The 17,500-nt window shown below is 28.6% G+C and overlaps 1 protein-coding gene across 6 annotated transcripts in view; it reads right to left on the bottom strand.

Annotated features, from left to right (window-relative positions):
* Window positions 1-17,500, bottom strand: part of LOC145284533 (homeobox protein DLL homolog) — a 346,230-nt gene that overhangs the window by 152,149 nt on the left and 176,581 nt on the right. For 3 of the 6 annotated variants that reach the window (XM_080133430.1, XM_080133426.1, XM_080133428.1), the window contains one exon: window positions 1,426-1,607. In XM_080133430.1, coding sequence (XP_079989556.1) covers window positions 1,426-1,607 — 182 coding nt within the window. Of the gene's footprint in view, window positions 1-1,425; window positions 1,632-17,500 lie in introns of all 6 variants that reach the window. The other 3 variants (XM_080133425.1, XM_080133429.1, XM_080133427.1) reach the window with 1 other exon arrangement.

Here is a 17,500-nt window from a genome sequence, read left to right as displayed (position 1 = left end):
TTTGGCGAGCCAATGTTGGAACGTTATTTACGAGTGTAGAAAAACAGAATTGCAAAAAAAAAAAAAAAACCCAGAAATTATTTATGCTGTCAAACAAAACATGCATTAGAGAAATAATTCTACCCAAATATACAAATTTCATATATATACATATATATATATATATATATATATATATATATATATATATATACATATATATATATATATATATATATATATATATATGCATCTCTCTCTCTCTCTCTCTATATATATATATATATATATATTATATATATATATACACACATGTATCTAAATATATGTATAGATGTATTGATGTGTATAGAAATTATACACACACACATATATATATATATTTATATACACACCCATTTACATATGCGTATATTCTTCTTTATATAAAACAAAATCAACTATAGTTAGCGCCCTCGTTTTAGAATGGAATCACATTTTCCAGGTTTATAAGGTCATTGATGTAACGTAGCACAAAAGCTATGTCTATTTCTCCCATATATATATATATATATATATATATATATATATATATATATATATATATATATATTCTCACTAATATATGTTCGTACTAAATTTTAAAAAAATATATAGTCTGACCAATAAACCACAACATTATTCGTTATTGAGGCATAAGTAACAGGAATTCTGATCGGGTGACTGTCTGAACTTAGCACCACTTGCATACATAAAAGAACGCAGGATAACAGCAATATAATGCATTGCAGGCTGTGGATAATTCTGTGCAGCTTAATTGTAATATAACTTCATAAATTACTACCAAGCCTCACTTTACTCTTAAGCACTCTCTGTGTAATTATTCAAAATTGATACATAAAATATATGTCTCTTTACAATATTTTACACATATAAATAAAATCACGTACATGTTTGTATGTGCTCTAATTGGTAATACACTATGAACAAAGTAGTCAATCATATAATTATATATATATATATATATATATATATATATATATATTTAGAATCAATTTTCTCATAAATCTATAATATTCAAAATAAGTTATCTCTATTAGATTACGATTTATTGTCAATCATGAGACCAGTAAAGCAATTGGTTCCGGAGAAGTTAATCTTAAGATAAGAGAAATCTGTGTATTAGCTTTTTTCTTTCTTCTGAAAGTGTGCAGTAAAATTACCACTGAAACACGTGTAAGACTGTTTGCTCTGCCAGAACGAGTTGATTAAAAATATATAATTTTCTGTGAAATAATCCGGATTTTTTTCTTAGCCTCTCGCAAAGGCACATTCACACCCACACAAACAAAAAATAACAGAAAACAAATGATTAAATTAAACCAAATTGATAGAAACTGAAAACAAGGAGAAATGGAGAAAGAAAGGTATACTCTTTTGAGTGTTTGTTATTTAGTTATTTTTTACCTGTGTTTGCGTGAGGCCAAGGGATGCGGCCAACTCGGCACGTTCAGGTAAGGCCAAATACTGTGTTCGCTGAAAACGTCTGTTGAGCTGTTGAAGTTGCAGACTGGAGTATATAGTCCTCGGTTTGCGCATTTTCTTTCCTTTTCCATTGATTCTTAATTGCTCCTCCATCTGAGTCTTCTCTGTGGGGAAATAAAATGTACATCCTATACATGAGTGTAGGGAATAAGAGGATTACCATGTAAAGCGGGACAACATTCAAAGGCTAGGTGTGTATAAAGGTGTGTCAGTGTGTGTATATATATATATATATATATATATATATATATATATATATATATATTCAGTTATGCATCTCTGTTATCAACTTTTTGTATATCAAATACACATAATATAGACAGGTAATGTATTTTATATATATGCACACATATGTTGTTCATTTAATAATTTACAACCGGAAGTAACCAATACCTATATACATATTTATATGTACATATATGTGAATGTATGTATATATATATATATATATATATATATATATATATATATATATATAAATTCACATAGACGCACACATATATATGTGTGTGTGTTTTTATTCACAACCGGAAGTAAACAAAGCAACAAAGGATGTATCTTAAAATCGTTAGACAATAGCAATGACGTAAACCAATTGTCATAACAGATTAAAAATTGCGTAACTGATATATATATATATATATATATATATATATATATATATATATATATATATATATATATATATATATATATGGGGGTGTATATGTGTAGTTACGTGATAAATGTTATTTATATACATTTATTATATAATAAATAATTACATTAAATTTATGTAAAAGAATATGCATAAAAATTAACAAAACAAAGCAAACTTTAACGGATTTCAAATTTTTAATCATTTATATATACATGCATTTATTGTAAACAGAATATAAATCAATGTCCAATTAATGAAATTAAATGCATCTACAGAAATCATTAAATGGAAATATAAATTAGGAACAATACTATATTAAGGGTAATTCATAAAAGAATATAACTTATACAAAAGCAGTGAAAAAAATAAGGAAGAGTAAAGTTGTGTTAAGAGTAATAAAAATGTAAATGTCTGCAAGAGAAATCAAATAAAGAAAGTTTTAAACATTGGTTTTCGTTTGTTATGAGATGGTAAAGCTATTAAGGTCCTTGACGGATAAAATACAACATATTCATATGCTTTCAGGAAATTGGTTGTAAACGTATTTACCACAGACTTAACATCTATGGTCCAGGATACTACAGTTAGAACTATGCATTATTTTAATTGCTAAAAATTAAAGACGTCTATGCGTGTGTTCGTTAAAATGTGTTCAGAGTGTAATAAGGCAACTAATATTGGCTCATGTTTCAACCACATACATGTATAAATTTATATATAAACGCACATAAATATAGTAGTATATATATATATATACAAATATATATATAAGTACATATATACAAATATATATATAAGTACATACATATAAATATATATAAGTACATATATATAAGTATATATAAGTATAAGTATATATTATAAGTATATATGTATATATAAGTATATATGTATATATATAAGTATATATATGAAAGTATATATATAACGTACATATACAAGAATATATATATATACATATATATATGCATACATATATATGCATAACTATACAAACATATATTCACACACCTATATACATTATGTATACACACCACCATATATATATACATTATACAGATATATATATATATATATATATATATATATATATATGCGTGTGTGTGTGTATTTCTGTGTGTGTATGGGAGAGAAATTTAAACTTTTTTACGTTTTAGAAGTCGAGAAGAGTGCTAAAATTTATTTTAATTAACATATCTATAAAAATTGAATTAATTTTTTTTTTCAAATTTTGGAATAGGCAAATATTCTCTGTGTGTGTGTGTGTGTGGGTGTGTGTGTGTGTGGGTGTGTGTGTGTAATCATTAAGTGTACCACTATAAATTTTGTTGTGTCGTGGAACAGCAGTGAAAATAAGAACAATCAAGTCGAGGTTTGCTTAAGGAAGAAGTGTATTAACAATAATGTACAAAGATAGGCAAGCGCGTATATCTGCTCGGCACTCGGCTATCAGTGTAAGTGCAGTCGCATCTCCCTCACTGGTGTTGGAATTACTAGCGCTATTTTTAGTGCTTATCGGTGTACATTCTTCTGTTCAAGGAAGGCCGGTATAACACACACACACGCACACACACACACACATATATATATACATACAAACGGAATTTTAAAATATTTATCAAATATCGACTACAATTTTAAACGTTCGGGAATAATATCCGTCTCAAATGGAGGTAAACATTTCCATAAATAAAACAGATTTTCACAAAGGATTTTTGTTTCGACTAGAAAAACCCATCCCCCGCCCTCATTGTAACACTTTTTTACGACTAGCAAGGCTGGTCTCCCCCTGACTAGCTTTGCACTTATATATGTATATATATATATATATATATATATATATATATATATATATATATATATATATATATATATATATATATATATATATATATATGCGTGTGTGTGCATGTGTGTGTTCATATATATCTACGTGTTTAAATGTATGATTATAAATATACATGTACATGTCTTATATATATATATATATATATATATATATATATATATATATGAAATATCTAACAAACATAGACTATATGTTTAAACGTACACTAATAATATCCGTCCCAAGCGTATTCAACATATACCCCCAAATAAAACAGATTTCCATCAATGTTCTTTTTTTGTTTGTTTCGAACAGGCAACACATCCTCCATTGTCACATATGTTTACAACTAGGTAATGCGTTGCGCCCCCACCCCCTAGTCCAAAATACAAATAAAGTTATAATGCTACTAAAACTTATAACTAGAGTCAGTATTACGATATCAGCATTATAGTCACCCTTACAGCATCAACGGAGGAAGGACCTTTGTAAAAAGTTATCATGTTTGTATAAACATGGGAAACTACATGGTGTTCTGTTTAAAGAACAATACCTGTCCGTTATTCTGAACTGATCGTCTGTAATCTACATTACAAGTGCTGGAGACTAAATAATGGGAAGCTTCATAACGACATATACCTAGACTTATTTTGCATTATTCACTATTTCTGAGAAATGAGAAAAAGGAATATCAGAAAGATATACACATACACAAACATGTTAACATAGAACAGGTATCAATTTATTGGAACAAAATTTATATAAAGAATCGATAATGGTGAAAGAAGTAACGCTATGAAAGTAGTGCAAGGTCATTGTTAGCGAGTAAGTAAACCTTTTTATACATTCTCTTAAATACGTTCTTTCAACTTCCTATGAAACATACATAAAGTTATATACATTATTGTTAGGACGATTAATCTGAATCAGAATCGGTATCGGAAACATTTGTGCATATTTTCTCATGCCAAAAATGATTCTTTTTATTATCTTCTTTTTTTTTTTTAGTTTTTTTTTAAACGACTTCTACTACTGGTAATAATGAGAAAATAATAAATATGTATTGATTTTAAATTACTGTTCTGTATCTCACCACTATCACAAGTATACATTAGTGTTTTAGAAAATATCTGCACATTTAAATCATGCTTATATGGTAATTTGGTAAGAAAAAAACTATAATTAAATACTTAGTGATTTATAAAAAAATCGGAATCGTAATTGTCTCGGGATCGGAGATAATATTGAAATGGTCCCATCACTACTTGTACGCATACACACACATACAATATATATATATATATATATATATATATATATATATATATATATATATATATATATGGTACAAGAATAAACATTAGAAATATAAAGAGGAATACAAATTCATTAAGTGATTGGGTCAGAGAACCTCATAGAAACAAAAAGGTTTTGAATTGAAATAGTCAGTAGTAGATAGGGGTAGTAAGTATAGACCTGGGAAATTAAAAAGTAGCACTCTGTGTTTACTGAAAGCCTCCTACATAGTGCATTCTAAAGAAGAAATATTGAATAAAAGGCTGGATGATATACACGGATGTCTTCACTGGAATAGATTTTGGCTATAACGTCTTAAATATAGCTGAGGTAAAAAAAAAACATTCTGTGAAAAATAAAGGTTCTTGAGTGCAAGGCCAGTCAGTATAGAGTTAAATAACTAAAAATGATGTAAATTAGATATGATGAATGATTCAAATCTAGGAAGCAAATCTGGGATCTATTATTCTACACAAGAAACACATTTTTAGAAATAAAGATTACTAGATATGAAATTTAGATCTATAATACAGATTACAAAAAAGTAACAATATCTTTTTCAAAACAGGGAACACAATGTTAGTCATATTGATGGTGAAATAGTTGGTACCGTCTCAAGATCAATAAAATAGATTAACAAAATATTAGCCATATGAATTTTGAAAAAAGAAAATAGTAATTAAAGAATGGGGATTAATTGATACTGTTTTTAGATCAGTAAAACTTGAAAAATCGTAGCTTTTTAAATATTACTCTTGTTCTAAACGATTAAATCCAAAAACCAAGGTGAACCCTCATTTACCTTGGAGTAAAACGTACATGGAGCTAAAGATTAGATTTATTATTAGAATACTTATTATTGGGATATGTATTATTATTAGATAAATATTTAAGAAAGTAATTCTTGAATTGTTATTTTATATTAAAGCCAATCATAACCCCAAAACATTATGGTTGGAAGGCAAACGCATCTTAAATCTATGGTAATAAAATTAGTATCATGGTTGAGATATACTTTACAAACTTATATTTTCAATAGGTCTGCCTAGTATTAATTGGATTTGTTTGATTAATAAATGAATCATAAATGCATATTACGAATTTACCAAACTAGAAATATCAAACGGTCTTAGTTACATTCCTGTAATCATTATGAATACTTATTAGAATTTTGGTAACTTATAATTTCAACTAAACCTTTCAAATTTCGAACTTAGAGTGATCTCCCTTTCTACATCTAAAGTATCCGAGAATCGTAAATTTAAATAGGAAAGAATAAAAATAAATAAAACATAAAAAAATAGATTGAAATCCTTAATTTACAATGAAGAATGAGAATGAAATAATGCTAAACCTTATTTCCTTATTAAATACGTTTTGAACAAAAACATTTCTGAAATCACATGGATAGGTTAGCCAGTATTAAAAAAACAAAAAAAAAACAAAGCAAATTCCTGATACGAAACTAACATAGAATCGTAACGATTTAACCTAGTTGATTATTCCGGATTTAAGAATTTGGAAAAATTAAAAAAATAAGTTAAATTAAATAAAGCAATATAGAAATTGAATTTAGGACATCAAGGGATAGTATTAATAAAGCATATTAAATGGACATAGGTAATTAGTAGTAACATCGTATGATATTTAGTTTGAATTAAAACATTTTTTTCTCAAACAGACATAAGAAAATAGGAATATATATATATATAAATCTTTAAAAAATACTTTGCAAGGATGCGATAGAGGTAAACTACTTAATCTTGTTTACTTTTCCTTATAAGGAAAATGTATTTCACAATATTTTATTATTAATGTGTTTTATATTCAATAAGTCTGAAAGAAGCTGCTCTTGTGAAAATTTTCAAACGACATAACATTTGAATTTGTCCGAATAGCCTTGAAACTATTGTAACTAACAATGAAATACACTATTCGTTGCTATCAACCCATTCTTTGAAGTCTTGGATGTTGTTAAAACAGTATAAACAAACATTATTTATGATAGTAGAAAATATACATATAAACTATATGTAAATATACATATAAACTATTTATGATAGCAGAAAACATACATATAAACACACATTATTTGTGATAGAAAATATTTATTTAAATATACCTATTTTATTTTTTTCAATATCATCTTTTTTGTGTAAATGTCAAACATTTTTATATATACTATACGAATATGCAATATATTGATAGTATATTATATAACATATCATCTATATGAAAGTAATAATTTTTTTAGTGCAAGTTTGCTTAATAATAAATATTTTAATATTAAAAAGATGATGAAAATATATAGGTTTTGTTCGAACCTTTATTTACGAGAGAATAAATGCCTATTAGTGATAGTCAAGTATGTTATATTCGTAGTTTTTGTTTAATAAATTAAGTTAGGAATTGTGATTTGCATATCATTCTGATTAAATTTGATGTGTTTTGTTCATAATTAACATATTGCGAAAATCATCATTTAGAATTTGTGAAGAACTTCATGCTTTGATTTGACCCTAATTACGAAATTGTGAAAATATAGTTTAAACATGAAAAAACAAATATGGCGCTAAAATACGTTTCCTTGTGAGGGTTGAATTAAATTGCGTTTGTTCTTTTGGAAGGCTGTCTATATTCACTATAATAAGTATGCATTATATAATTCTTCTGATTTTACGAACTTAAGCGATCTTAATTTACTTTTACCTACATTCATATTTACATCCTTTTTATTAGAAGGAAAATTAAATCTCCAACAGATGTTTTCCCCGAGGAGCACATATCAGTCTCATCCGACTTGTTACATGGCCCTAACATATGCAACGTAACACGTGTAATATGTGCTACGTAAACCTGTTAATAAAATACCATGAGTAGGAAATAAATTCCTCTTCTGGTTTGGGAATTATAACTACCCATATATATGATGATATTTACAACACACACAAATTTATATATATATATATATATATATATGCATACGATAGTAGCAAGGCGTAATAAAATCACGCCTAGGCACGCATGCAATTTAAATATCCAACCTCATTTGAAATCTAAATTAAGTTAATGACGTGTCCACACATGCAGATGAAATGTGGAGATTTATGCAGACATTCGGTCACACTATGATATTTCTATCTAGTTATCTGTGTTTCCGAATACATACTTGCAAACACATGGACACCTAAAACACACACACACATATAACAGAGAGAAGAGAAAGGGAGAATATATATATATATATATATATATATATATTATATATATATATATATATTGATAAATAGATGGATTTACCTTATTGCACAGAAAGATATACGAGCGTACTGTTTCTTTTATGAATTTCCTTTACATTAAGTCGAATCTCTTAGAAATCAAGGCACCATTTCCAATGAACTAACGCTTGATCTCTATATGAGATACATTGATATTCAAATATTCCACAAGAATTCGCTTTACATCTCAAACACTGAATTAGTAAAGAATTTGAGAACGTAACGTTTCTCTCCAACATTGAACATTTCAGTATGTTTTAGTATAACTTTCCTGTGGTTCTAGGATAAGAATTGATCAAGTGTGGTGGGGTATCCCCCTTTCGTGCTGCTACCCGAGGTAAATCACTTGGAGAAGGGGCACCAGCCAGTGCTGGCTAGCCATACAAAGCATATCTCATTCGCTTGGCGAATAATAGGTGATTCTGAATATTTAGTCAGGGTTTACTTGTAGGAAAAAGTATATGATAGGTTTGTCTTTACAAACCCCGATACAGAGAGATATTAGACCATCGATGAGAGTGTCTAGTAGTCAATCCTAGCTGCATTTTTTAAAAATTTCATTTGCTTTGAAGATTGCAACGTTGGGTATGAGACAGCCTTGCCAGCTGCCAACTTTGCACTATTTTTGTTGAAATCAACCGAGAGCTTATATAGTATCTTTGTTGCCCCCTTGAGTGCAATTGTCTGGATCTCTTTTGCACTTGGCTTACCAGGAATATTAGTAAAAGAGTACGGATAGGTTATTCTTCATAAGCCATGTGTCACCTATAATAACTGGTGTGATGAGTATAGGTCTTCCTTTGTTTCATGAACAGTTTGAGTTATTCTTTCCTAGAATAGGACCCCTCCAATATTTTCCCACTATCTACTTTGCATATAATCTAATTAAAACATAATGTATCCATTAAGGAGTAAATACACTACATATTATATATAACCGCACACACATATACACACGTTACGTTATATATATATATATATATATATATATATATATATATATATATAATGTTTGTAAATACGTACATCCGATCGTCATAAGAAGCGATTGCTGTTGTTTTCTTTTTCCTTATTGAGGCTTGGCGTGTGTGTGTCTATATATATATATATATATATATATATATATATATATATATATATATATATATATGGTGATGCTAAATAAGGTGGACAGCAAGGAGTTGAAACATTTGGTACTCCAGCTCCTCAATGATAAAGTGTAATCGTAACCGTGAAAAATATGTTTTCTATTGTCCCCTATTTTGGTTCAACATATATATATATATATATATATATATATTTAAAGGAGATTAGAATAATAGTCTAAAGAGCTAAGTGTATTTTAATGTAATAGTGAAATTACTAGTTTAATTAAAATACAGGAAATGCTCGTTGTAATTTAGATATATAATAAGCTCGATAGTTAAATGTCCTAGAGCTAATTCAATATTAAGTAATGTGATTTATCATTTAAAAATTAAAAAAAAAAATTAAAACTCTGGATATAAAACTCTGGATATAATTCACAAATTAAATTCATAAATGAAAATGATAGAAACATAAACTGCATTAAAAATAAACCTATTAAGAGCGTAATAACATATAATATGGCAATGTCTTCCCGTATACGAGTTAAGAAAAATAACCAGGAGACAAAAAAAGATAAAACCAAACTACAAATATTAGATAATAATATAAATAAACAACAAACTAAAATCCACAAACGTAAGAATAGACACAAGGAGATCCTATGGTTCAACCCCCCGTATTCCAAAAACCTAGAAACAAACATAGCTAGAGAATTTTTTAAAATATTAGATAAGAACTTTAAAGCCCCCCATAGATATAATAAGATTTTCAATAAGAACACAATTAAAGTCTCTTACTCTACTATGCCTAACCTTCATCAGAAAATAATTAGCTCTAATAATAAGAAAATTAATAAACTACAAAATACAACTATACAAAATACATCGGACTGTAACTGTAGAAGAAAAAATAAATGTCCCCTACAAGGCTCATGTAAAATTTAAAATGCTATCTATAGCTGCACAGTATCAAAAACTCCAAATATACAAGAACCTATCAACAACCATAACTCAACTACCAGATTAAATAATAACACCAACTTAAATCAATCTACCGATCAATTACTAACCAACCCACCACATTATAATCCAACAATAGACCTAACGGAAAATAATCATAATAATCAAGAGGTAATATATATTGGTTCCACATCTGGCCCAATAAAACATATAATTTCAACGCACAAACATTCTTTTAAAAATAACTCTCTATCAAACCAAACTATTCTATCCAACTATATTTGGCAACTAAAAAATAGCAATATTTCTTTCAACTTAAAATGGCAAATAATTGAGACTTGCAAATCATATAAACCAGGAGATAAATTTTGTACATTATGTACAAAAGAAACCCTAAAAATTTTAAAATATGAAGATATAAAAAGCACAACCAAACTAGTAAATTCAAGACATGAGCTTCTATCATGTAATCATAAACGTTGGTTTAAATTTAATAAATATAAACCACCTTAAATCATTAAAAATTACTCATTAGTAAAAATAGATTACTTTTTTTTTTTTAATAAATTAAGTTAGACCAATTACCGCCCTTAGACTCGTAAATCAAATAATAAATAAAGCCAATAACACATGACAATTATCTCCCCTTAAAAACTTGCAAAATAAATATTCTCTCTCTATAGATATTAACTGTAGCGTCTTTAAATCAAAATACGCTAACGGAAACAATTTACTGCACGAGCGTCGCCCTTTTAAAATTCATCATTCAATAAAATAAAAAGCTATAGCAAACATCTAAATGACTACTTTAAATACAGTTCCTGATTTCAAAAAAAGAAAAACTAAAAGGTAACTATATCTATATATTTTTAAATCACATTTATTATGTAAATTCAAAAAAATATATATTTTTTCTACTCATTTCTATCTCTAACCTATACTAATTTTCTTATAAATTTTAAATCCAAACCTTTTACTTCAATTTTTCAGATTAATCTGCCTTACTTTTAATGCTAGGTTTATTTTTGGTGTCTTTTCAATTCAATAGAAATCCTCCTAAATTTGCTGATGAGGAGATCGTGCTTACCAAAAAAACTATGTATAATTGTTCTACGTGACTTCATGTATACCACAAATAAAAAGCACGGATTTCCTAAACGATCGTACAGATAATTGACTTTGTTGTTGTTCCTTCTTATGAAACTAATTTTTAATTTAATCAAAATTTGATTTTTAAATTTAAAAAATTTTTTTTTAATTTTTAAATTATAAATCACATTACTTAATATATATATATATATATATATATATATATATATATATATATATATATATATATATATATATATTCTAGCATGGGTGCTCGGCGTTGTCCGAGTGTTTTGAGGTGTATGCTGAGCAAAACAAAAAAAAACGGTCAATTTTTTTTTTTTTACTTTGACCCTTATTATGACCCCTTAAAATTTATTCTTTAGGGCTCTAATAAAGTTATCAAGTTAGATACATGTCCAAGGAATCTATATCTAAAATTTAACGTGTTTAGACCCAAAATTGTCGGTGGAGTTTATTAGAGTTCTCAAAGGTCTAACCGTTGAACTTTGACCACTTAATCGCCAAATTTCTGTCCGAAAATAAATCACATCGATTGTCCCAAATCTCAGTACCCTGTATATCAAATTTCGAGTTTGTACACTTTAAATTGACAGAGTTATTGCTTAGGAAAATGTGCACTGACACACAGACACAGTAACTTTCACTTGAGAAGAATATGGTCAATCAACAATTTTAGGCGCCATATTATACAACATGCAAGCCGAAATAAAAAAAAAGATAGACATCTTCTCAATTCGTCGAGCTAACAAAATCAGAATAAAGAACTGTCATGGTCAATTGGTTGATTGGCTGATTGGTTGTTTTTGTTTTACGGCATATCAACCCTTTTCATGTTATTTAATGCCGAATCCAAAGATTTTGAAGAAAAAAATTTAATAGAATATATTTGTTGTTTTCACGTCGGTTTCTATTTTACCCATAGTTGGGGCTCTGACAGGTACTACCACTCCGGGTCAGAGTGGACCTGGGAGCAATGGCAATTAAAGGGTGAATCCAAGCTCCCCAAAATTCGCAAGCTGGGACTTAACCACTGGATATAGTTTAAGGTTATATCCAGGACCGTGTTCAATTGGACGTGCTTGATAAATGAATTACTGCCAATATATATATATATATATATATATATATATATATATATATATATATATATATATATATGTGAGATGTTATATATAATTATTTCCACACCCCAAACAACGCCGCAGCCCACAAGAGCTACGCCAGCCAACGAATATCTTTGGGCTGTGGTAATAATTATATATATATATATATATATATATATATATAATATATATATATATATATATATATATATATATATATATATATATATATATATATATATATATTGGTATACATCTATAACTATTTAGAAATTAAATCTTAATTCTCTATGGCGTGAACTATGTCTGCCTTACACAGTGAATCCGACTGGCTTTGTTTTATATATTAGTCATCTTCAAATACACATTTCTTCAGTGCAAGAAAATACATTGAAATAATTCTAACATTTTCATGTTATATGCTGTTTTATCCACATATTAATTATGTATAAAACTTTATATTTGTTCTGATAATTACGTTCGCATTTTGGCCAGTATTTGTAGTGGTCTACTATTCCTAATCGATACGCGTGTTCAGTTTCCGTCTTTAGCCGGCGTCAGAATAATCAATCAATAATATTGATCTATGGAAACTAATCGCATTCTTTTTTTTTTTTTTCGTTTTATTTTCCAAAGTTTCAGATGATCATATATATATTTACCAAGACAAGACAAGTGTGACCCAAACTGAAATCACATATAAGCAGTTCATATTAAAAATAAGAAACTAGGAAAGAACGAGACCTATTGTGTCATCCACTGAGCTCAGGTTAGATTGTTTGAATTATGTCTAATGAGTTTACTAAACTAGTTCAACCATATAAGAATATGAAATGACATTCTCTCTATATTTATTGTCTTTTTTTTACCTTCTGTCTTTTTCACACACACACATTATATACATATATATAAATATATATTAAAGTTGTCTGGGACACGTGTTTTGTCGTTTACTAGTCATCAGCCTTGTTCACCCTACCGAGATAAGGAACCAGAACACAAGGACGAATGTCTATTGCCGAATCTCGCAATGTTAAACCACACTAAGGAGTCGAAAATGACGAAACACGTATCTCTGAATATATAATAAAATATATGTGACTCTCCATATTTTGGGGCATCATATCGGCAAAGGGAAATCATTTCTCAACTAGCATTTGGGTCAATGAGATCCTTCTCATGTATCGCAAACAGAAATATACATACATATGGAGATATTTGTATACATACATACATATATATATATATATATATATATATATATATATATAATTCACGTAGGAAAATACTTTCCCGGTTTAAAGGGGCGAAAACCTTACATCCTTTCTTTTATACTCTCTTCTTTCTTGCAGTCTTTACTTTTATTTGCCTTCGCTGTTCTCGCTATCAGTAACATATATAGAATTGTTTCTATGTAGTAAATTACGATTTATATTTTTAGTTTGAAGATGGGCAGATTATATATCAAAGGAAATCGCTACTGGTTCATGTATGCACATATGTAGCCAATTATCATTGTATAAATAAAGGAATTAATACATGATGTATGTATAGTTTACCAAAAGTATATTTGTGTGGATGTTTGTTTATTTAAATATGTTCAAGACAAATGGCCAATAAATGTTGATAGTAAATCACCTAACATCTATTATTAACCAATAGTTATGGAATTCTAGTGGTCATGCCTTTATTTAATTTCCTTACAGAACATAATAATAAAGTTTCACGTGACGATTATTTGACGTATACATATTTAACGGGGAGTAAAAGAATTAATCTCCAGGATATTTTATCTATGCAGTTCATTAAAAGACATAGAATGGATTCTAAAAGCAACTGCGTTCATTAAGAGGATCTGTTGGGAGGTATTAGTTGACATTAGAGATATAGTTGCGAAGAAAATCAAAACGGAGATGCAATGTTGTCTTCTGCAGAGAACATTTGACACTGTGCAGTCTAAGAGGTCAACCCTCCTAAGCGTATCTTCTCTCTTTGCGGATTGGTTAATTTATAACTAATCGCTTAAGACGCCCCGAATAAGGCTGCTTACAAGATTTCTAACGGGGCCGTCCATGCATTTTTGAAGGTCAATGTATTCTGTAACTAGCGTGATGGCTCTTAAACTCCAAATGTTCATCCCCTGTGCTAGATTATCCGGCTATAGGAGTCAACTAAATAGCAGGGTTACAATATTGTATGTTTCGATTGAGCTACGGTCAAAAGTATAAAAAAAATTGTTTTGAAATCGTTGAAATTACGGATATAAAAGAGGCAGAAGACTACTACAATGTAAAAATAAGAAACTATGTTAGTTCTAAGAAAAAGAGCAAAACAGAGTAGAACATTTGACATGATTAATTCATAACTTGTACATTATCTAATCTGTTTAAATGTGTTCTATAATTATAACCTTACTAACTTTACTAAAAGTAAATATCGGTCCGGCTTTTATAACCCTCCTTCATATACATAAAATTTAATCACCCTACCTACACAGTTTCAGACAACACTTTGATTCTACATTAACTAATTCATTGTCGGCCGATCTGATGTAAAAGAAACCAGATCAAAACAAATTATAAATCAGCACTTTTTGATTAATACAATGTGAAAGATGCTTAAAATTATTTAGCAGAATTATAGGTAGCTTTTCTAAGGACACAAACTGACAAAATACGAACTGAAACTATCTATATTCAGCATGAAAGATTTCTCATCCTATGTCGGATGACGACTGGCCAACCATACAAACTCTTCAACAAAGTGTTTTTTTTTAAATCGTGAATAGAACAGTGGTTTATAGTAATCTGGAAATTACTCGCTCAATATGGAAAAACGCATAAATACAGAAGAGCTAATCAATACGAAGCCGTTTTGCAAGATATACATAAAACGTAAACATATAACGAAATACCAAAGAAACTTAAATCTTTGGACACACTCCACTATTCCACTATAATAAAGCAACCAGACTAATGCAAAATTCTTTATAAAAACTACTCGTCAAATATACACGGTCAACAAACCGAGAGAGGAATTGAAACCGTTGTATTTAAAGAAGTGGTTAAAATCTTTTTTTATAAATATCTCTGATTAAATGTATGATATTAATTTGTTATATCTAGAATTTAATCGGATGCCCCACACCCAGCCATAATAAAATAATCAATTGAAAAACAAAATAGAAATATATATCGACCAAATGGTCATAACTTCCTTAGAAACCTGATATTCTTCAATCATGGTTAGAAACGGGCTGTTTAATTTGGGTGTCAATAAGAAAATCAGTGCGCATATATACATACACACTAGTCTACTCACTGGCCCTTAAATGTTAAGATGAAAAATGTTAAAAATTAAAAGTTATTTTGTAATATATTGTCTTGAAAAAAACAGGTTTTAAGTGATGAGTATAAAAAAATTAATACCCAGGGATCCCCCAGAGCACTATGGCAAGCACTAATTATAATTAAGGAGGTTCTACTAAAGAGCACTACAAAAACAAGTTTCTGTCATCCCCCTTCTTAAAAAGTTATTTTTTAAGTGAAGTTGGCAAAAAATCGTCAGAATCCACAGGAGCGCTACAAAAAGCAGTAAATATTGCTATGAATATAATTATATTTAAATCAGCTTTTTTTTTTTTTCTCAACAGGATTAAATTAAAATTAATTGTAAAAAAATATGCATAAAAATAATTAAAACAAAAAATGATCGTTGACCTTGCGTATGATTTGAATAGTTGCAGTGACTTTTAATATCGGACTGAAGACGGCGCGACCATGAAATAGACGACTTCTTGTTTTAAACGCCCAAGCAAGCAAGCTTATCTTAGTTTTATAGCTATATATATATATATATATATATATATATATATATATATATATATATATATATATATATATATAACAAGAACAGAAACACCTTAATATGCGGAATTTTACGCTTTTAGTGTTAATTATCTTAGAAAATGTAACTTTTTAATGCTCCCCCCCCAAAAAAAAACAGGCCCCTTGTTAGTAAGGTATAAACGGGGCCCCTTTTTTGGGGTCATGCTGTATATGCTTACATAAAATATGTATATATATATATATATATATATGTATATATGTGTGTGTGTGTGTGTGTTCTATTCATTTATTTATGTCATGTTAAATAAGCAATAACCCAAAAATATCGTTGTTAAATTGTTGAAATTCGAAACTTAGTCTACATAGGTGACATTCATAAGTTAAGTGTTACACACCGCGTATTCCCTCGAAAAAAAAACAGTGTTGTTAGACCTGACGATTTCTGAGCATGTCAATGTCATGCAACATCAAGAAAAAAAATAACCATCGGCGAGCTTAAAAAAAACAAACAAATAAGTCACGAAATAACTTTTATTTCACAAATACAAGTCCGTTTACTTACATGAACTTTCTTGGAACAAAATAGAAAGTAGCTTCGCAAATATCTTTGAATTCCAAACAACGACCTTATTCGTTTTTGCCTTTGCATCTCTCATGAATTTAATTTGAAATAAAACTAAATCGAGTAACGGAACTAATTATTTATTGGGGCATGGTGTTCTGGTTACTTTCGAAAACTGTGAATTATTAAAAAAGGCAAATTTTCTCCTGTTTAACATTTGAAAACGTTTTCATCAACATTTTGTAAGGCCATGAAAATAATTACATATACATTAATCAATA

The sequence above is a fragment of the Euprymna scolopes genome, chromosome 9 (genome assembly GCF_053919585.1).
Source record: "Euprymna scolopes isolate OS-2025 chromosome 9, ASM5391958v1, whole genome shotgun sequence".
In the NCBI taxonomy this organism is placed as follows: Eukaryota; Metazoa; Mollusca; class Cephalopoda; order Sepiida; family Sepiolidae; genus Euprymna; species Euprymna scolopes.
The sequence above is the reverse complement of the archived record's forward strand: the minus strand, read 5'-3'. Positions and strand labels throughout refer to the sequence as shown.